Source organism: Pararge aegeria, chromosome 25, assembly GCF_905163445.1.
Source record: "Pararge aegeria chromosome 25, ilParAegt1.1, whole genome shotgun sequence".
Classification (NCBI taxonomy): domain Eukaryota; kingdom Metazoa; phylum Arthropoda; class Insecta; order Lepidoptera; family Nymphalidae; genus Pararge; species Pararge aegeria.
In genome coordinates, this window is record NC_053204.1 from 4,856,189 (window position 1) to 4,879,529 (window position 23,341).

Below are 23,341 nucleotides of genomic sequence, written 5' to 3' on the forward strand. Positions count from 1 at the left end.
AAGTAACTCACGCTAGTGACTCGGGCAAGTAACTTGAGCGAGTAACTTAAGCAAGTAACTAGGACACTGGCGTGAGTTACTAGCTCGAGTTACTCGCTCAAGTTATTTACCCCAGTCACTAGCGCGAGTTACTTGCCCGAGACACCAGCGCGACTTACTTGCCCATCTCACTAGTCACGGGTAGCTTGCGCCAGTGACTTGAGCGAGTAACTTGAGCAAGTAGCTCGGTCTATTAGCAAGTAGCTTGAGCGAGTAACCTAAGCAAGTAATTGGGGCATGCAACTAGAGAGAGTAACTTACGCCAGTGACTCGGGCAAGTATATCGAGCGAGTAACTTGAGCAAGTAAAAGAGCGAGTTACTCGAGCGAGTGACTTGCTCAAGTTACTCGCTCAAGTCACTGGCGCAAACTACCCGTGACTAGTGAGTCGGGCAAGTAACTCGCGCTGGTGACTCTGGCAAGTAACTCGCTCTATTGACTAGGGTAAATAACTTGAGCGAGTAACTAGAGCAAGTAACTTGAGCAAGTAACTCACGCCAGTGACTCGGGCAAGTAATTAAAGCGAGTAGCTCGCTCAAGTAGCTCATGCAAGCAACTTGCTCAAGAATTTTGCTCCAGTTACTTGCTTAAGTTAGTCGCTCAAGTTACTTCCCCGAGTCACTGGCGTGAGATACTTACTCAAGTTACTTGCTCGAGTTACTTGCTCGAGTAACTTGCTCAAGTTACTAGCTTAAGTTACCTGCCCGAGTCACTGGCGTGAGTTACTTGCTCAAGTTACTCGGTCTCTTTACTTACTCAAGATACTAGTTACTTGCCCTAGTCACTGGCGCAAGCTTATGAGCCTAGGTACTTGTACGATTTACAAGTACAAGACTCGGGCAATTAACTCGAGCGAGTAAACTGAGCAACCTACTCACGCCAGTAACTCTGGCAAGTAACTTGATCGAGTAACTTCAGCATGTAGCTCGCTCTACTAGCTAGAAGCTTGAACATGTAACTTGAGCCAGTAACTCACGCCAGTGACTCGGGCAAGTAAATTGAGCGAGTAACTTGAGCAAGTAACTGGAGCGAGTAAGTCGAGCGAGTAACTTGTGCAAGTAACTTGAGCAAGTGGCTCGCTCTAGTAGATCATGCAAGCAACTTGATCAAGTTACTCGCACGAGTTACTGGCGTGAGTTACTCTCTCAAGTTGCTTGCTCCAGTTACTTGCTTAGGTTACTCGCTCAAGCTACTTGCTAATAAAGCGAGCTACTTGCTAATAGAGCGAGCTACTTCCTAAAGATACTCGCTCGAGTTACTTACCCTAGTCACTGGCGCAAGCTGCTCGTGACTTTACGAATTGCCCCCGCCAGGCTTCAAACCCGGGACCTCCACTCATAAGACCAAAGCGCTGTCGTAGAATTTACTTGATGTAGACTTTTCAAGTTTTCTTGTGTTCAATATTCCCTTCTGCCTTCTCTTGTAGGTAAGAGATATACCGCTTCACCCATCGCGTTACACCAATGTGCGTTGGTGGGCTTATAAAAGCATTTAGTTTTCACTTATATCCAACGAAATGTAGGTTAAACAGTACATAATGCATTTGGTTCAAACGAACTGCCACAAAGGGTGTAAATTGTACGGGACCGTTGATTTATGGATGTGGGGGATGGAATAATTTCGTGAGGGGGTCGTTAGGGGGTAGATTATATCGTATAACTAAAGGATGAATGAGCAATGAAATAGCTATCTTATGGCAGTGGGTTTAACTTTTAGAGATAGCAAGATTTGACACAAAAAACAGGGTACTTACGAGTACTTTACTACCTTTGCTAAAAGCAGTATCATTTTAATTCTGTTGAAGTTTTGTTTCAGAATTCCAATCAATGTTATTGATTAATTATGCCTCGTAGCTTTAGGTTTAAGTTGGCGAACGCAGTTATCACCATCCCCTTACAATTATGTAAATATATATGTATGAACGCTTCATAAGTGCCTGTGATAGTCCTACATGAATAAAGAAAATTTGCATTTTGAATTTAATACTGCCATACGCAGCTGATAAACGACTAAGACTCCGGGAGGTAACTTTGCCTCGTTCGAGTCCATGTAGGACTGAATTGTATAAAAAATTAACCCGTATTTATATCAAAATACCCACCAACTCAATGTCATGAACATAAGTTTAATTACCGTAACACAGCGTCGTGGGTCTATCATCTTAAATCATCATCCAATGAGACAGGAGGCCTGTGCCTACAGGATGTTAGTAGGCCAATAAAATGATGAGGAATTACGAGTAAAACTGATTTTATTCGTTCCGACCCCAGCATACTGGTTTACGATTCCACAAGATAATATTCTCAACCGAAGAAAATAAATCTTGATTTGATTGCCGAGTACCTATTGACCTACTTTTTTAGGCACTGAAGTTCCCAGACGTAAACAACACTCAAGTTATGTTAATAGAGTCAGAATTATGTTAATGTATAGGATAGAATAAATTATAAGTGAGTGGCGAAATTTCTCGTAATTAATGCTTTAATTTGGCCTACAAATTCAATTAATAATCTTATTGTCATCTTTGAGATGTATCTCAATAAGTTCAAAGTTTTATAAAACCTTTCCCCGTTCTATCAGATTTCTTCTCGCACAAGGTTTTCTGTGAGAGAGCGCATTGCGATAAGACCGCTTTTGTACGCTAAAGTATTTTTGACGGCCGAGTGGTGCAGTGGGCAGCGACCCTGCTTTCTGAGGCCAAGGTCGTGGGTTCGATTCCCACAACTGGAAAATGTTTGTGTGATGAACATGAATGTTTTTCAGTGTCTGGGTGTTTATCTGTATATTATAAGTATTTATGTGTATTATATTCATAACAAAATATTCATCAGCTATCTCAGTACCCATAACACAAGCTACGCTTACTTTGGGGCTAGATGGCGATGTGTGTATTATCGTAGTATATTTATTTATTTATTATTTATATATTTATTATGCCTCTTTCTTTTCTTTTTCTTTATTATGTACTAGCTGTTACCCGCGAGTTCGTCTGCGTTTGATTTTGTTTTTTGATTTGGCATTAAATTTAGTTGTAGTTCTAAAAAAAATTTAAGTATTCAGTATCGCTAAGCCATAAATGATAGGTTTGTTGCTGTCTAGGTGATTTAAGAAGTTCTGTCCTCTATCTCCAACTACATACATCAGATCTACACAAAGATTATTTAAATCGGTTATAATTTGTCGGAGTTGTGGTGTTAAATCGTCAAACACTCTCATCCCCTCTCCCAAAGGAACCCAGCTTAATGTCGGGATAAAAAGTATTCTATATTACTTCTAACACTTCCAAGAATATGTGTACGAAGTTTCATGAGGATCGGTTAAGTAGTTCTTGCGTGAAAGCGTAACAAACAAACTTACATTGACATTTATAATATTAGTAGGGATAGGGATAAGGAAGTAGGGATTAGTAGGGATAGGGATTATTCTTTGTGTCTGCAATAAAGATTACAAATAAACAAAACATATTCTTATAGGAAAATGCTTTACAAACTAATATTATAATAATGCGAAAGTATAACCAGTAATTTTTATATCGTAGATCAACGATAGCTCCTTTAGACTATCCAATCTAAAGTAATTCTAAGCAAAATTCAAAATAATTGGAATTTACTACTGTTATAGTTAATTTAGAAAGTGGGTAAATAAATTCATATTTGCCAGATATTTCATCCAGATAGTTCATGACAATGAGTGTGGGGATTTTGATATAAATACGACTGCATTATCGATGCACCGCGGTCCTACAAGGACTCTAACGATTGCATTCGATTTATATACCGCCACCGCACTGTGCCGCTTAAACTCAATAGAGGGTGCTTTTAAAACACCAATTTTTTTATGAAATATTTAATTAATAATTATAATGAAATAATAATTCTTTCTTCAGTGTCTGGGTGTTTATCTGTTTATTATAAGTATTAATGTACCTATATTATTTATGAAAATTTTCATCAGTCATATTAGCACCCGTAACACAAGCTACGCTTACTTTGGGGCTAGATGGCGATGTGTGTATTGTCGTAGTAATCTCTCTTGGAATGCGATGGTTCAGTCCAAAATGTTAACGGGCTAACCTGTTAGGGGTATTATTATCATACCCATACGCCATATCGGTTTCTACGCGACATCGTACCGGAACGCTAAATCGCATAGCGGCATTTCTATGTCGGTATGGTGGTAACTAGCGAGACAAAAGTTCGTAGCAATTGTACTCTTAGGTATTCTTATACAAATCGCGAAGCAGACGACAATATTTCATTATGAATGCCAAAAATACCTAGTTGGAAACCACTGACACAACATGTCATAAACATTCGTGATGACCCAATACAATTATAATTAGCCTTGTAAACAATAAAATAAATTAAATAAACATTTTATATTACGACATTATTTTCACCGCAGTACCTAATTTGTACCTAATTGGACGCCAGAAAGTGGCAAACTGTTGGAAGTATTCCCACTTACAAGTTACAACACCACAAAAATGTATAAAATTTATTCTATTCTCTTCTCATTTTTTTATTGAGAACATCATTCATTTATTAATTCATTCTTTATGACATAAGATTCCAAATGGTGGATACATCTCCAACAAAACTATCGTTTCACCGCAGTACCTTATTTTCCATTGAGCACAAAATTCATTCATTCATTATTATCTATGACACAAGATTACCTACGGCGGATTTATAGCCAAAAAATCTTTTCACCACAGTTCTTCATTTTTCATTGTAAACATCATTCATTTATTAATTTATTATTTCATTATTTTTCATTGAGAACATCATTCATTCATTCATTCACGTATTAATTATGACACAAGATTATCTAAGGCGGGCGTACAATAGAACGAAGTCCAATTCCGCTTACTTTGATGGGAAACTATTCTTACTAAATGATTATCTGCAACAAATCTATACATATAATAATAGTAAAATATTATATATATATTTTGCTTGTGAATATATTCAAACATGTTTGTAAAGTCAACACCTCCTGAGGATGCTCCGGTTTCGGGGCGAAACGTGCGTAGCTTTATTTCTGAAGATCTTTTTGTTTTGGAGAAATTATAAATTCCACCATACTGATTCTCCTGCTTTTCGAGGAGTATAGCAATTTAAGCTTAATTTTCATAATATATCATGAATTTCCGCAAAGTAACGCCTAATTCCATCCAATTTATTTATAAATGTATGACGTTAAAAATTTACCTATAGCCCAAACTGAATAAAGATTTGATTAATTGATAGATCGATTTATTTATTTTCTCATTAGTACTTTTTGTCATCAATCGACCACTGAAAATAATGTGATAGCAGACTTGAGATCCATATCATTTCTGCAACGCATTGACAATTTATGGAACTCTTAAATAGGGTAGCTATTCCCTCAAAACTAGGTTATTCGAAGGGCCGGAAAAACAGGCATCGGTATCTGCTTTGTAACTGCAGATGTTCATGGGACGTAATCACTTAACATCAGGTGACCCGTTTGCTGCTTTGTCTGCTATTTATATTTTTCACTATTGTGAAAATCTTAATAAAGTATCTAACACTGCGGATTATTCTTCGTAGTGTGTTCTAGCACGGTGATCCATTAAACTATTATCATAGAGGCTAAAACCATCTCATAAATGGCTGCAATAGTAAGATCGACCTCGATTTTCAGCAAAAAAAAAACCATAATAACGCAAATGGAATACACAAAAATGGTACATATTGCGATGAGTGCAAAAACGAGTATCCGATAATCGGCTCGGCAAAAAATTTATTGCATTGTGTTGGCCAGCTTACGGAACTGACGTGAAAAGTGCAAGCGTATGTAATAAACGAAACTGACCTTTATTTACGTAATTTTCTAAATATCAGGTAAAAATATCCACAGATCACAAACACTGCCACTCTGTTGGTAAATTTCATATAAATAACATGATAAAAGTTATTTTTTTTTACACCCACACATTAATGTAGTAACACCGCATATGCGTGCTTTGCGGCCGAATGCCGCAGAAAACTGAAGTTCGAACTCTGAAATCCGCAAAGCTGTGCTTTACTAACCTTCGGGAAAGTTCGGTGTTGCCTGTTCTACGCCTGTTAGGAACCGTAATTTGCCGATCTATATGCCGCCGATGGGACATTTTTAAAGATGGAACAACACGCTACGCAACGCCATGCGGGTCAAGTCAAATAAAAATATGATTAAATATGATAGTCTTCATCGCTCCAGTTACCTCATAGGATAGGCGTGGTGGGTCACAACTCTATATCACTTTTTCCTATGAGAAAAAGCGTGATGATATTTCTTTTTTTTCTTTTAAGTACAGAAAACTACAGCAAACTTATTTCTTCTTTTTTTTTTAAAAGAAAATACCTTCGTGTTTGATTTAAAATAACAAAATTCGTTTAGCTTGACGCCCGAACGGCGCAGTGGGCAGCGACCCTGCTTTCTGAGTGAAGGCTGTGGGTTCGATTCTCACTACTGGAAAATGAAATGAGATGAACGTAAATGTTTTTCAGTGTCTGGGTGTTTATCTGTATATTATAAGTATTTATGTGTATTATTCATAAAAATATTCATCAGTCATCTTAGTACCCATAGGCTACGCTTACATTGGGGCTAGATGTCAATGAGTATATTATCGTAGCATATTTAATATTAAATTTAAAAAAAAAGAAAAAAAAGTTTCAGTTCGATATAACCCGTAACGACGCCCGCGTTCATATACATTTTTTTAAATCCGTTTTCAAGGTGCTACGACTTCGCTACGTAAAGTCTACGAAGCAGCTTCATATTTCTTTCGACTTCGAAAAAGGGCGTCCTACAATACCTCAACTTCTCATGAGTACGGACGGACACACTGGCATACTGACTTCTTATACGTATATATGTTATTTTGAATCTTAAAGTTCCCACGTATTGAATATAGGCTATGTACAGTTCAAGAGTTTGTATGTTAGAAAGCGCAAATACAAAACTGCACAAAGGAAAAACATATTTTTACGTTTATACCCTAAAGTCTTAACAGAAATGTATTAATAAACGGATCTATTTTTTAGATTGATTTCTACAAAGTGTTTAATATAACACCCATTTATTGCATAAAAAAATAATAGATCCATCTTTGGGTGTCCGCCATATGGGATTGGAAAATTGTATCACTGAACTACCGTGTATCGTGTACCGTGTACCGTGTACCGTGAATGCCATCCAAATCAAACGTGTGTGTTTCAGCTCAATCGTTTGAGGATAACTGGTCTAAAATACAGCTGTAAGATTTGACCCTTAAAATACATAATTATTAACATGGCAATAATTAAATAAAGCTTTCAACTAAATTTTGTAATAACTTAAGTTCACTCGTAAAGCAGAATGACTTAGCTACTAAGAGAAAATGTTCCTTATTTTCGTCCGAAACAATTCGTTTAAGACAAGAAACTTTCGATCCACAATCACTATGGACGGTTTGGCAGTCTGCCAAAAACACGACATCGGATTAAATAAACAGATAATATGCAAAGTCTACCGGTAAAGCTTAAAGGTATAGCGATACCTATCATTGTCATGGCTTTTCAGACGACATATGCTTCTAAATTTGCAGGGAGTTGCCTTGTATTAAAACACATACAGTAAAAAGATTATTATTGTCGTACGATCGCATATAAATAAAAAAAATATGTATATATACTACGACAATACACACATCGCCATCTAGCCCCAAAGTTACCGTAGCTTATGTTATCGGTACTAAGATGACCGATGAATATCTTATGAATAATATACATAAATACTTATAATATACAAATAAACACCCAGACACTGAAAAACTTTCGTGCTCATCACACAAACAAATATAAGTTACCGAATGCTGTCCACAGTCTTTTTCTTTCATATGAAAGAGTGATTCAGAGGTAAGGAATGCCACGCTGCTCCTTGAAAGATTTTTTCTGTTACTATTACGTCATTTTAGTGATAAAAGTGGGACCAATGGGCTTAACATAAGCGTTCCAGGGATACTCGCATCGAGTATTTAAAGTCCAGATCCCTGTGATGCATATAATAGTAAACTAGTCCATACAAATTCTACCTAAGCAATAAATTTCCTTGCTTCTCGTCGAACTGCCTCGTTAGTCTAGTGACTACCATGTTAAACTACGAACCTTCTTGTGTTCTAATCCCGGGTCGGGCGAAAAATTGTAAGGTAATATGTATTTTCTGTCTTTTTCAGTACCAGCCCGGAGATAGGAGATATGCAGTGTCAACCCTCGTGCCTCGAGAAGCACGTTTATCCGTCCGTCCTGGTTATAATCACTTGTGGTAATAAAAGTCGTTTATTTACACCTGCATTAGAGCAGTGTGGTGGGTCAATGCCCTAAAACAACCTCTCGTATGAAAAACGAGGCATAAGTCCAGCAGTGGGAATTGATGAATTAGAATTTTTCCTAGTCCCAGACGGTACACTGACGGGGCCATGATATATCTGAACATAACATTATGAACCACTTTTAAAAATTCCGCAGTAATTAAAAAGATAATTACTTAATTAAAGCAAACCATAAACTATTTGTGGCGTGGTTGGATTATTTAATAAAGAAGCCTCAATAAATGTTTTCCTGGAGAAAATTGCCCTAAATTTAAGTGTTTTAGCTCAAAGTTAATTATTTTGACAGCCGACTGGCGCAGTCGGCATGGACCCTGCTTTCTGAGTCCAGTGACTGTGAGTTCGAGTCCTACAACTGGAACATGTTTGTGTGATGAACATGACTGTTGTTAGTGTCTGGGTGTTTATCTGTATATTATAAATATTTATGTATATCATTCGTAAAAATATTTATCAGTCATCAAAGTAGGTACCCATAACACAAGCTACGCTTACTTTGGAGCTAGATAGCGATGTGTGTATTGTCGTAGTATTTTTATTTATTTATTAGTCTCAGTTGCGCCATCTACTGAAATACGTAAAGACTAATCTTAACTTATATAAGGTTATTGAGGATGATTATAACCTATTCTTCTGGGTTCTGAATCGTTGCATTGCTGTGTGTCTGTCCATAAACCCTACTCAATGTGGGAGGAGACCCTGTAGTGGGCCGGTAATGGATTGATATGATGATAATAATAATTGTGGATCCTATAGTTTACTTCCGTTAAGTTTCAAAAGCAAAAGTTTTTAAAATTTATTATGATGTTACAAGAAAGCATTTTGCTCTCCCTTAACTGAAAGGGAAGAGTCTGAAATACTTGTAATTGAGTACAAACTCGTCGGTAGGATATACATAGACGTACGACTTGGGACAACAGTAAAAAAAAAAGTATAAACACTGGTGAGATCAACCTTACTGCAGGTTATACAAAAAGTAAAACTTTTTGAGCAACTGTAATTTTTTTTTTTCCTAACAAGACAAGTCGGACGTATGATAATATTTGCAGTGGGCAAAAAGTTGACCAAGCGGCTCAATTGCGAGTTGACGTGCTTACAGACCAATAGGTTTAACCATCAATAGCCTATACTAGTCCACTGGACTAAAGGCCTCTTCGGCTCTAATCATCACGCTGGGCAGATGGGTTGATGATCACAGTAAATGGTAGTAGTAGCATGGAGGCCACACTCCGTTATATTCACTTAGTAATAACAATTGTGATAACCAAAATCTTCCTAAGATTATAGCTCACGAGATTACCGCCATGCTGAGTATTGAGTCTCTTGACGGAAAGTCTATGGGCCTCTTAAGAAGGTTCAGGGTCATTCAGAGGGCGATGGAGAGAGCTATGCTTGGGGTGTCGCTACGTTATCAAATTAGGAATGAGGGGATCCGTAGAAGAACCAGAATTAACGGCACAGCTCAAAGAGTCGCGGAGCTGAAGTGGCTAGCGGGACATATAGCTCGAAGAACCGATGGACTTTGGGATCCCAAGGTGCAGGAATGGCGACAGTAAACGCAGCGTTGGTAGACTCCCAACGACGTAGACTGACAACATCAAGCGAGTAGCCGGGAGCCGCTGGACCCCAGCTCGAGACCGAGGTATTTGTATCTCCCTTTAAAAGACCTATGTCCAGCTGTGGACGTCATTTGGAGTCCACCATTATTGTTCCAAAAGGTGTTTCAGTCAATGGTCTTCTCACAAAAAGCTTCGACCAACGTCTTAAGAAACATCCGCTTGGTTGTTAGATCAAGGGTTGGATACAATAGGCAGTAGTCCTTGAAACGGCGAGTATTGTGCGGAGGTTCCTCACTCTGGAGCAGTGGCGTGCACTTCATACATGCCCAAAAGCACTGCCTACCCTAAAATTTTTATAGAACTCGCATAGGACGAGGATTTTTGCCGTTTTATGCAATTTTCCCGCTGTATGCATACCCTGGTAAAATATCCAGTGCACGCCACTGCTCTGGAGCCCTGATCTTCGGTTGCTTACGCACTTAAAAGCCTCGTAAGTGTTTTTTTTTTATATAATCATAAACTAACGATTTCCCTAGGGCAGCGGTGAGCCCTGTGAATTTAAGTGGGAGGTCCTGGGTTCGAAAAAAAATTAAAGAAAAAAAATTGTAATACATACCAATAAATAGTCACAAATCCATAGATCACCTATCGCTGAGTGCACTGATCACACATTTTCACACACACACATTTATATGAATCACAGTTGCGTACCTAATCTAAAACACTAAACGTTGGTACAAAAATAAAAATAGTTACCTCGGACTAAAGACTAATTAGTTTATTCGATAAATCTCTTTTACTTTAATCCGAAGTTTTACTATTTTTATTTATTAGTTATACCGTTATATAGATGGCCTTTCCAGTCGGTATTCGATTATTCCTATTTTAAAAAAGGAATATCCCGGTCCGGGCTGCGCGCACGCCGGACAGAAATTGGGACGGGTGGGAACACATGCGATTCGCGCTATTTTTAGTTCGGCTGGGATAGTATGTGAGCCAACGAGATTACAAGCGCGGTTGCTTACAGTAGCGAAAAATTCACTTTATTATATTGTATAGAAGCAGGCGGTAATTATTTACACCTGTGATGATAGTCGTTAAAGCCTTGGAGCAGCGTGGTGGTTCTGTGCTCTAAAACTGTGCCTTAGCCCAGCTGTGGGAATTGTCCCACATTGATGATGATGACAGATTATGATCTGGAGTAGCTTCCATCAGGGAAAAAATATGATCTCGTGGGATCGAATTTATTTAGTTTTTCACTAATTAAGAAATAAACATTTATAACAGTAATTTTCCCCACCAGCACGGCTAGCATGGGCAGGAGACAATTATATCCCTTTTGGCGACGCTCAAAAACTATGGATATGCTATAAAATAATATAATTTAAAAGTATTATGTAATTAAAAAAAAAGAAAGAAATGTGTAATCCCTACTAATCCCTATCCCTACTAATATTATAAATGTCAATGTAAGTTTGTTTGATACGCTTTCACGCAAGAACTACTTAACCGATCCTCATGAAACTTTGTACGCATATTCTTGGAAGTGTTAGAAGTAATATAGGATACTTTTTATCCCGACATTAAGCTTGGTTCCTTTGGGAGAGGGGATGAAAGTGAAAGAAATTAGAACCGATTTAAATAATATTTTTTGTACTATAGAGGTTTAATTTTGCCCAAACCTTGTGTAGATCTGATGAATGTGCTTGGAGATGTAGGACAGAACTCCTCAGCGGACAGCTGCAAACCCCTCATTTGAGGCTTAGCGATACTGAATACTTAAATTTTTTTTAGAACTACAACTAAATTGAATGAAACATCTAAAATATTTGTACACATATATATTTTGTTACAGCGATCAAACCGACAAAATATAAAAGAATAAACACACGCTGCCTGCGTTTTATTCCCTTGTTCAAATGTTTTGTTTTTGCATAAGATATTCTCTTAATTTCTTTTTAATTAAAATTAAATTTATTCGAACGTTTTTTCTGTGTAACAAATTTGTTCGATGACGTCATGTTCTACAGTACAATTGGGAATTACCCAGAACTACCCGGGGGAAACGTTGGTACCTAGCGATACAGGTTGCCTGACCTACATTTAAACCTGCGGCATTTTAACAATATCATTTAATTTGTACTATTTGTTGATCAAATACTTACACACAATTGCAATAGCAGATTTGGGCTCCTGGTTGAAAAGGAAAATAAAAATATATACTGCGATAATACACACATCGCCATCTAGCCGGTAGCCCCACAGTAAGCGTAGCTTGTGTTATGGATACTAAGATGACCGATGAATATTTTTATAAATAATTTAGATACATACTTATAATAAACATTCAAACACCGAGACAATGAAAAACAGTTATGTTCATCACGCAAACATTTTCCAGTTGTGGTAATCGAACCCACGAACTTGGAGTCAGAAATCAGCGACGCTACCCACTGCGCCAGTCTGCCGTCAATTAGACAGCATATAAACCACCATCCCTCCTAAATAAAGGCTAGATTATCCTCAAAAATGAAAGACAGGAATAAACAGTAAAGAAAAATTTAATATCTATAAAATAAAATAAAAATCCAAATATCATCATAACTAAAAATAAATATAAATGTCATCATAATTTTTCAAAACAAGGGCTTCTCTGAAATATGTAAAGTATATAACAATATATTAGAGTTATAAGTGTATTATATTAATTTAATTTAAAGGTACTCCTAGCATACGTAACGGATTAAACAGGTTCCAGGATAAAAGATATTCGATATATATTTCTTTTATTTTGAGGATTATACAATGATCATTCAAAACGTCACGCCCATTTATCGGGCAAATAGGTTAAAGTCAAAACTTTCCCAATTTGAGTAGACCTAACAGTGCTAGGGCATTATTTATTTTTAAGTTAAATTTAAATCAAGTGTCCCGTTTGCCCAACCGACACGTCATCATATCAAAGTCATAGTTAAAACTAGATTCATTTAAATAGACCTAGAATGAACTTTTTAATCAAAAATACAATTTTCGCCTTTTAACCTATGACCCTTTGGTTTACACATTTGTACAGAGACATAGAAATATTTATTTATGAATGTGAAAGTGTTTTTTTATAGTAATAATTGACGGACTACGCAGACGGGCACACCCATGGTGGAAACCATCAAGACCAGCAAAGAGAACGTCCTACAAATGGCCGTCCTGTGACCGACAACCTGAAGCGTAAGGTGTTTAGCCTCATGCGCCTGTAATAACACCAGCAACCACGCCGTTCAGACCGGAACGCAACAATGCTGTAACACAGCAATGCTTCTAGCCGGCAGAAAAAGGAATGACGGCAGAAATGCCTGGATGAGCTGGTTTTTTGGTTTGTCCGGCTATCACTCAGTAGCGGAGCAAGAATTACGAAACATTATGATCGAAAAGTGCCACAAATTTAGTTCGACCGATTAACTGTTACGTATACCAGACGGCCCTGCAATAAAAAAAATATATTTTCTCAAAATAAATCGATTTTTGTATGATATTGATTTCATTAACGAAATAGTAAAAACAAACTGTTCGATGTACCTTTTGTTCAGTTCATTGAAATCTCCGAGTACAATAAAAAGTACTTTACTTAAACATTGATGCCAGCTCGTTAATGCTAACAACGCTCCCACAGATAAATATAAATATGCCAATGCCAATCAGCGTTACCGCTTTCCATAGGCGCCATCTGTATTTCCCGAGTCCAGGCCTCTGCCAGACCACCATGAGGTATATCATGTTGGGCCAAATGAACGCCATGTTGGACAGGCAAAAGGCTCCAAGCTGAAAACAGGTTTTATTGAGTTTTTTTTAAACACCATCGCAAAAACGACCGTGTGTGTGGTGTGATGTGTGTACCGATTTTATTTTTGTGTTATTTTGTTTGAAAGGTTAGTTTTGATTATTCGGGAGTTTTCTTAGCTATGTTTGATGATCGGGAAATATTGTATTTTGTGAATGAAGCATTCCTGTACGCTTGTTCTCCACTAGATGTGCGCTAAACTATATAGATAAGGTATTTACGGTTTTTTTTTTTATTTTAGCTACAAAAACGTAGGTACTTTTATGGTTGGTTAGAAATTTTCTTTCTATAAAAAATTGAAAAAAATAATGAAAACAATGATAAAGAAACATGGTTGAGAATAACATATTTTTTGTTCGCTTTGAAAACTAAATAATCACTAGGTCTGTCGATTTTACTTTGGCACCACATAGCGAACACGGAATTAATTTTTCTCGTGTGCATTAAATACCTACGCGTTGAAGTGACGCGCGATTTTGAACCTTACATGCCCTGTAATAAGGTTCTTTGTAATACAATTTGTAAAAATAATATACAATATTTTTATCGTACTATTTGAGATACTTACGAATCCCATAAGAGCGTTTATATTGGGGAAAACAATTGCGATAACCCCTATGAGAGTTACAATAATCGCCCTGTATATGAGCTCCCATTTCAGCTCATCTTCCTTCCTGTGCAAAGACTTCAGGTAGAAGAACACCAAGTTGAACGGCACCCAGAAGTTGAGGGCGTGAGTGACGTAGATCATCATAGCGATAAGACCTTTCAGGATCTTCGGCACTCTGGAAATTTATGTCCGCTTTCACAAAACTTAGGCATCGCCTTAATCAAATGCCTAGTGATTTAAGCAATATCTATAGAAAAAAAACTTTTCACCAACTCTGGAGGTGATAACCATTGGTGAACTGTTGATGTATGGCTAGGAATCTCCTTAGAACAGGAGTTAAATATTTAGGCTTTTCGCTAACGGCCCGTTTTCACTAACGACGATCAAGGATTGCCTTGATCGTCGTTAGTGAAAACGAGTTGATGTATATAAAAAAAGGGAATTCTTCATTTGCAAGAAACATTATTTATTTAGTCGCTAGGAGCCAATTCTGAAGTCCTGCATAAAATAATGAACAAAGAGCTAGTAATAAAATGAAATAATCTTTTCTTTACATAGAAACAAAGTAGTTTCGCTTTTAGTACGCTTAGATCTTTTAAACTTTTGAATTGGAATTAGAATTTTGAATTTGATATCTTTCATTATTTGTATCTGTTACAGTTATCCATAAATAATAGACTTACTAGTTGGTGTAAGTGGCCCCGCCTAGTACGGCATAAAATGAAAAAAAAAAAAAATCGGGTTGCCTTCAAAAGATCACTATTAGTGATAAGGCCGCCTTTGCACCCTAGTAGTATTATCATTTTCTTTGTGCTTTTCCTTCCGTCATTTGTTGCAATAAAGTTTTTTTAAATTCTATTCTATTCTAATATAGACAATACTAACACAGTCATGGGAAAGTTGACAGTTATGGGAGATTCGCAAGCTTGCAAGTAACCCACGTATCCGAAGAACGACACCAAGAACACGGCAGAGACGTTAAATGACATGCCTAAAATACAAATAAGTCGACTTAAGTATTTTGAACTGTGCAACACGCACAGTTTCCAGTTCCTATAACCTCCGTGGTGCAGCTGTGGGCGATGGTGGTCTTATATGTGGATTTTACTCTGGTCTGTTGAAAACCTTCGGCTGTGGCTAGTTACCACCCTACCGACAAAGACGTGACCACACGTAGACCACACAGCGCTCAGCACTAGCGAGCTAGCACGGCCAGGAAACATAAGTTTCATCCCCCGACAAGGAATAATTACGCAGTGACAACCATAACATCAGCTTTTTGACGACCATATTATTATGTTAGTATGTTTGACTACTTCCCTGGCGCAACGGTCAGCGCTGTGAATTTAAGTACGAAGTCCCGGGTTTGATTGCCCGCAGGGGCAATTTGGGAATTTATAATGACTGAATTTTCTCCGGTTTGGTCTGGTCGCGTGACGTGAGTGTCCCGGTGCGATGTTGCGTAGAAACCGATTAGGGTTTTTTTTTTTTTTTAAATGTTTTCCTTCCTTTTTTCCTTCGACATTAGGATCGAAGACTGTTCTAGGTCGGTACTCAAATATGCTACGTGATAGCATTCTGGTTTTTTTTTTTTTATGCAACTTCTACATTGTGCAGAGTCTACAACCGGGTACCTACTACAATATCTTAAATATTAAGACCTTACATACATATTTTTTTATATTTTATTAAATACGTTAACTTTTTTTTTTTTCTATTATATATATATTTTTTTTTTTACTCTATATATATATATATATTATATATAGAGTAAAAAAGTTTTTTTTTTTCTTCCTCTTTTTCTCCCTCCATTTTCTGTCTTTGTTTAATTACATAGTTACTTTGTTTAAAGATATACCATTCCAACAACTTCTTTTAAGTAATTTTACATGACTTTACCAATTATTCATTTTTTTTTTTTAACCGACCGATTAGGGTCTATGACTACCATATTCCCTTACAGGTTAGCCCGCTACCATCTTAGACATCATAGCTTATCACCAGGTGAAATTGCAGACAAAGGCTAACTTGTAGTGGAATAAAAAAATCGCTGTGTTTAAATTTAACAGCAAATGTGACCCAGTTACTATCTATAAAAAAAATTCACACACACGTTTACACGCACAAGCCACCCACGTAACTGCGATTTCGTGTCATTTCATAGACACATAAATGCAATATCAACTAATGTTCTTTGTTTGTGTTTAATTTGCGAAAACCAAGTAGGACACGTTATTGGAAACGAATGATTTCTCTAAATCGAGCATTAGTGATACTCCTTAATGGTTCTTATTTCCTAGTACCGACAAACTTCCTTCCTTCATTCATCTGGCATTGTGTTACTATAAACGTAATTATGAAAATTAAGCTTAATTTGCTATACTCCGCGAAAAGCAGGAGAATCTGTACGGACAAATTAAATAAGATTGATAATTGTGTCTTAACAATTATATAATCAGAAATGAAATGCTTTATTTATTCAAATTTAAAGTATATACTTTCAGCTTGCCGTCTAGTGACGGCAGATCAGAATACAATTGTTACAACCTCTGCTCTTCGTCAGACGTCATACGAGGCGACTTTGGGAATATTGATGACTTTCAAATTGTTCCCATAGCTTTATTAAATTCATTATCAAAATTAAGCTTAATTTGCTATACTCCGCGAAAAGCAGGAGAATCTGTGTGGTGTAAGTCAACATCTCCTGTCTCAACAATTATTCATTGTAAAGTCAACATCTCTGAGGATGCTCCGGTTTCGAAGCGAAACGTGCGTTTAGGGTACATTGCCGAAGATCTGTTTGGTGTGGAATATAAGGATTGAAGAAATTATAAATTATACCATACAGATTCTCCTGCGTTTCGCGGAGTATAGCAAATCAAGCTTAAACTTATCTTATATATCTTTTATCTTTAAACGAGCAATTCTTGTACACTTATATATAATTGAAATCTCGGAATCGGCTCCAACGATTTTCATGAAATTTAGTATACAGGGGGATTCGGGGGCGATAAATCCATCTAGCTAGGATTCATTTTTAGAAAATGTCATTTTATTTGTGTTTTCCGGTAACAACCGATTTGGTGCAACGAACTTCCACGGGTCAGCTATCTTATATCTTTAAACGAGCAATTCTTGTATATATATAATTTTCATAATATATCATGGATTTCCGCTAAGTACGCCTGCTATCCAATAAAACAACTAAATGTAACTGAACAAATTATAAAATTTCAATACAAAAATTTAATTGTAACAGTTAATGTATACAGTTAATTTTAACAACTTACCAGTGACAAGGACTTTTGGATACATTTTGGGATTGCCCATGTTGTTTTCGATGGGTATGACAACTCCGACGCAGGACATACTGAATACGGACATACCGACAAACTCAAAGAAGCTATAAACTGTTGTGGTGGTCTGCAAGTCTTTAAATTCGGGATTATTTTGCATGGCGTAATAAATGGTCATCATAACACTGATCACTGGAACGGGATATCAGAAGAGATAATTTTATTAATCCTTATTTCATATTAAAGTCAAAGTCAAAGTCAAAAATATCTTTATTCAAGTAGTAGCCACACATAGGTGGCACTTTTGATGCGTACATAAGAATTACACGGTAGGGTGATGATGGCGATAACCACATTCGTAAACTTTAAACTAAAGCTACGAGGGTTCCAAATGCATCCTGGTCTAAGAAGAAGCCCACAAAAAACTTAGCCGGGTGTTTTTTTTGTTATCACCATCTCACATTGACATTTAAAATTATTAGAAGAGCAACCTGGTTAGAGCAATATTATAATAAATATATACTACAATACACACATCGCCATATAGCCCCAAAGTAAGCGTAGCTTGTGTTATGGGCACTAAGATGACTGATGAATATTTATATGAATAATATACATAAATACTTATAATATACAAACATTCATCACACAAACATTTTCCAGTTTTGGGAATTGAACACACGGCCTTGGACTTAGAAAGCATGGTCGCTTCCTCCTGCGCCACTCGGCCGTCAAGTGTAACACACTTTCGCATTTCTATTATGGTCAGGATTATTGAAGTCAACTTTATTTTAAAACTTAAATGTAAGAGGGGATAATATCTGTTCCCAACTTCGGGACAGTAATCGGCTGCCGATGATAGTTTCTAAACGTTAAGATGTAGTCAAATATACTCACACACAACACCGTTGGCAGCAAGAGAAAATGGCGCCAACCATTTTAAATGTGTTATAAGACAAATTAATATCATAGGTATTATCATGGCAGCCAAGTAGACCCTAAGGTCGGGGTACCCTGAAATCATATTTACAAATAAACAAGGATTATTGCACTTTATCTCTCAACACTGATCTCTGCCCATATCTCTCTCTGGCCTTCCAGCTTCCATTTTCTCTAGTACCTACAATATGAGTACGTTTAAAATTCAAATCAATATTGAATAGTCATCTTCTAGGCAAGCGCCCTCCAACTTAGGCTGCATCAAAACTTACCATAAGGTGTGCTCGTCTGTGAATTAAAAAAAAACTAAATCTACTTAAAGCATTAATATTTTCTTAAATTTTGTTATGTAGTAGTATAATTTAATGAATGACATGAAATTAATAATTTGTATTTCTTCTAAGCGAATAGATACTATCAGATCTGGAATCGTCTGTTGTATTTATTTATATTGTTAATACAAGTTATCTTACGCTGGCTTGGTGCTCTTTTTAAATTTTATGTTCAATGCAGTAAGTAATACGGGTAAATATAACAAGGCTACAATTTTTAAAAATAACGATTTTTATATAATTATCGGACCCGGCGGACGTTTTTGCATGAAACTGCAAAATGAAATTCTAATAAAATTTGTAAATAATAAAATTCACAATAAAACATAACGTCAAGTGGAAAAGGCGCCAACATCCGGGTCCAATCCGGAAGTATAGGAATTTTTTGATACCAATTGAAAAACAGAATACGAATAAATTTTTGTCAACGAAATAGAAAATATGTCTTTATGATGCCAAATCAAAAAAATCTGGATAGTTAAACTTTGATGAAATAACGGTATGAAATACCTATGCTTTACTACTTATTCTCATAACTACCAAATATAAATTAAAAAATATATAAAAATCGGAGTATGACACCTTGAAAGGTATTATTATAGATAAGGGTAAGCCATGCCGGACCACTACAGAGCACGGGACCCTCCCACAGTGAGAAGGGGTCAAGGCCGTAGTCCACCACGCTGACCAAGTGCGGATTGGTGGACTCCACACACCTTTGAGAACATTATGTAGAACTCTCAGGCATGCAGGTTACCTCACGATGTTTTCCTTCACCGTTGAAGCAAGTGATATTTTAATTACTTATAAAACGCACATAACTTAGATAAGTTACAAGTGCGAGTTGAGCCCCTACCCGCACTTGTAACTTATCTATGTTTAGCCTATGTTTCTCTCCATTTATATTAACCAAAAACAAAGTTGATTGGTTGCTAAATTAGGGCGTAAAGCACCTAGACAAACAAACATACTTTAACATTTATAATATTTGTAGGAATTTTCCAATTCACGTACCAGGGCCCAAGCCTTCAACAGTAGGTTTCTGCGTGTTCTCTACGAGTTGCTTGATGGATTTTGCTATTATAAGTTGATAGCAAGCGCAAGCACCGAACAGATCGATGCAGATTATCGCATCAATGGAGTACCTAAAACAAATTCATCATCAGACGATGTGTGACATGTACTGGTGGAATGTAGCAGATACAATTTATAGCGGCTAGATGTTATGCGGATGTACGACATCAACAGATTTGACGTAGGTGCTCTAACGAGCCATCTCTCTCAACCGACCACAGAAGGCTGTTGTTGAGATATTATTGCGTTGTATCTATTACATTTCTCTTATAGTAGGTAGTTGCGTGCACTTCATACATGCACAAAAGCTCTGCCTACCTTAAAATTTGCGTATAACTCATAAATGCGTGCTTTTTGATTTTTATTGCAGCTTTAGATTCAAGCAAGTACTATTACTTCCTTGAATCTAAAGCTGTTTTTTACGCCTTTTGTTGCCTGCAAGAGATCGCTACGTAGCGGTAAGGCCACCAAATTTTACACCATCTAACTTGCAATATGTATTCTTGTTTTCTGTTACATTTCCTTCTCTGTGGTGTACAATAAAAGTGTACTTATACATTCATTCACACTTCCCCGGATGACCTTCGTCACATATAGCTCTACGTCAACTAAAACAATAGTAAGAATAATAAATAACATAACGAAGGTTGTTTTTCTTATGATGTTAAAGTTTTTGTTTTGTTTGTATACCTACCTTCCTTTTATTGTAATTTGTTAAGTTTATTTTAATTGGAAGAGCGGAGTCTTCAGACACAGGGGTTGTAACATACTCTTAAAAGAAGACTTCAGCGTTATATTGATACCATTTTGTTTCTTACCGAAATAAACTATTTTTATTTTATTTTATTTTAAAAAAGTTTTTGTTATAATTAAGCTTATGAATGAATACACTTTTATTGTACACCACAGAGAACATTTACACAGATACAAATACAACAGCACAATAAGGTAGAACGTACAATTTGGCGGCCTTATCGCTAAATAGCGATCTCTTCCAGGCAACCAAAGGTATACAAGAAAATGCTATACGAAGTTAGTAGGTGCTACAACAAACATTAGTGAAATATTAGGATTTAAAACTAAATTAACATAAATATAGCTTATATTAATTTACCTAAAGGCGGTTGCCCACTTCGCTACACTGGGATTCGGAAAGCATGCCATAGCTGCTTCTCCCACGTCTGGGTAGGACATCGACGATACCCGAGTTCTTTTAAACAGAACCTGTGCCGATCTGACTAGAATCTAAAAAAAATAAAATCGCTTACTCACGGTGCAATGTTCAATCAAATCCAAAATCTTTAGATTCTAAGTTTCCATCTTTATTTAAAGAGTGCCCAGTGTCAGTTTAATCCGAGTCTTTATACGGCAGATTAAATTATTTCTATTTTTTTTTATTAGATTGACTTCCATTCTTATCTAATCGAACTAAAATTAAACTAAACTAAAATTTACTAAGATTTATTTGGTATAGAATGTTAACTTTCACGCGATCGTATAAGTAAACGTCGGTAGAAAGTTAAAATCTGTTCGTTCGTTTTTAAGCTCATAGATACGAAAATACGACTAACATGAACTATGCAAGATTGAAAAGAACGCTAAACAAAAACGAAGCTTTAACACTGATGCGATGCGGAAGGTCGGGGAATTGTTCACGGCCGAAGCCGAGTAGAACCGCTAGTAGGTACTTACATATAAGCAGTATGTCATGTACATTCCGAACATGAAGACGAAAGGAGTCGCGATCAGACCAGCCTTCATGAAGGCAACATGGCCGCCCAGGATGCCTCCGCCAAGCGCACCCTTGATCACGTGGGCAACGGAACCCACGAACCTGTTTATTTATACATTTAGACGGCCGATTGGCGCAGTTTGCAGCGACCCTGCTTTCTGAGTCCAAGGCCGTGGGTTCGATTCCCACAACTGGAAAATGTTTGTGTGATGAGCATGATTGTTTTTCAGTGTCTGGGTGTTTATATGTATATTATAAGTATTTATGTATTATACTCATAAAAATATTCAACAGCTATCTTAGTACCCATAACACAAGCTACGCTTACTTTGGGGCTAGGTGGCGATGTGTGTATTGTCGTAGTATATTTATTTATTTATTTATATGTCATATAAGTATGTACACCAATGTACCGTAAAAGTATCTACATATTTAATTATGTTTACATAGTTTCCGAAAAACCGTATGAGTGTACTGAAAAACTATTTGAGCGAACTGCATTGATACAAGAAAGCATCAGAAAAATGTTGTATTTTTTGGCATCCCCTGATAAAAAAGCATCGCTTCAAATTCGCAGTATTGCTTTTTAGGTAACAGAAGGCTCTTCCAGTTCCATTGATGAGTAAATAATTAATGATAAGGCTTTAATATGCTATGCTTATACCCGGTTGGTTTTGGATTGACCCGGAATTTGACATAGTCGTAGGCGTCTTCCTCAGCTTGGGTGGTCGCAAAATTTTTCCAATTGCCACGACCTCCTCCCGACGGTTGAGCGGACTGAAATTAGGATATTCCAAATTGAAACCAGCGACCGAAAAAACGTTCGCTGATTGAAACTAGTTAAGTATCTACGTCTAAAACACGTTTATCCCTAATAACTTTACTGTCTCTGAGACTTATCTGTGAAACCGAAACGCTATTTTTGAGTATACCACTGCCATAGTATTAACTGAAATAATACTATGGCAGTGGTATACTCTATAAATAGTGGTATACTCTGTATATAATGATATACAGCCGTAAACGCGAATGACACGCGATCCACACTAAAGAGAATCAGAAGAAAAACGTAATTAAGTTTATAGTGAAATAAATATTAAACGTACCATCGTTTACAGAAATATTTAATACTGCGCTAATAAAAACATTTAAAAATAAATCACAATAAAAAGCCCTTCTTTATACTGACGGACTGTCACTAAAATTCTTTTTCCAATGAGGAATATTCAAACGTAATCTTCTATCAAACAATATGCTTCTATTATAACCGACCAGTATTTTCTTATTTCTATTTTTATTACCTTTACCTTTATTGTGTTTTTCATTTTTAAATTTAAATATTAGAATCCCTCCAATTGATAACGATGAACGATGATAACGATGAAACTAATAAGGTCAAATGATAACGATGAAACTAATAAGGTCCTTTATCTAAGCTAAATCTAGATATAATTAGGTCAAATCCCCTCGGTTCTGAAATTGTGTTTTTCATTTTTAAATTTAAATATTAAAATCCCTCCAATTCTAATATTTAAATTTAAAAATG

At 36.5% G+C, this 23,341-nt stretch overlaps 2 protein-coding genes across 24 annotated transcripts in view; both read right to left on the minus strand.

Moving 5' to 3' along the window:
- The window catches only part of LOC120634697 (ryanodine receptor), a 128,337-nt gene extending 117,445 nt beyond the window's left edge, over positions 1-10,892 (minus strand). For all 22 annotated transcript variants that reach the window (XM_039905471.1, XM_039905468.1, XM_039905448.1 and 19 more), the window contains exons 1-2: positions 10,818-10,892; positions 10,594-10,701 (exon numbers count right to left, since the gene is read on the minus strand). The gene's annotated coding sequence lies outside the window, so the exon portion shown is untranslated. The remainder of the gene's footprint in view (positions 1-10,593; positions 10,702-10,817) is intronic.
- A 1,798-nt stretch (positions 10,893-12,690) lies between these two features.
- On the minus strand, positions 12,691-23,020 carry LOC120634918 (proton-coupled amino acid transporter-like protein pathetic). Of its 2 annotated transcripts, XM_039905806.1 has the most exons (11): positions 22,902-23,020; positions 22,460-22,572; positions 21,756-21,897; positions 21,178-21,308; positions 20,004-20,134; positions 18,616-18,732; positions 17,713-17,910; positions 15,308-15,413; positions 14,381-14,597; positions 13,551-13,793; positions 12,691-13,455 (listed from the first exon to the last, which is right to left on the minus strand). In XM_039905806.1, exons 1-10 carry the CDS (start codon positions 22,902-22,904, stop codon positions 13,596-13,598), a joined length of 1,356 nt encoding a protein of 451 aa, XP_039761740.1. In that variant the 5' UTR covers positions 22,905-23,020; the 3' UTR covers positions 12,691-13,455; positions 13,551-13,595. The 2 variants fall into 2 exon arrangements, with proteins under 2 accessions (XP_039761740.1, XP_039761741.1); XM_039905807.1 differs by lacking the exon at positions 17,713-17,910.
- Positions 23,021-23,341: the final 321 nt, after the last annotated feature.

Excerpts from the sequence above, each read along its gene's own strand:
- LOC120634918 (XM_039905806.1), bottom strand. Across the intron at positions 17,911-18,615 it reads TGCTGCCAACGGTGTTGTGT|TGATCAGTGTTATGATGACC; the intron begins GTGAGTATATTT and ends ATCCCGTTCCAG. Across the intron at positions 14,598-15,307 it reads GTCAACTTTCCCATGACTGT|AGTGCCGAAGATCCTGAAAG; the intron begins GTTAGTATTGTC and ends ATAAATTTCCAG.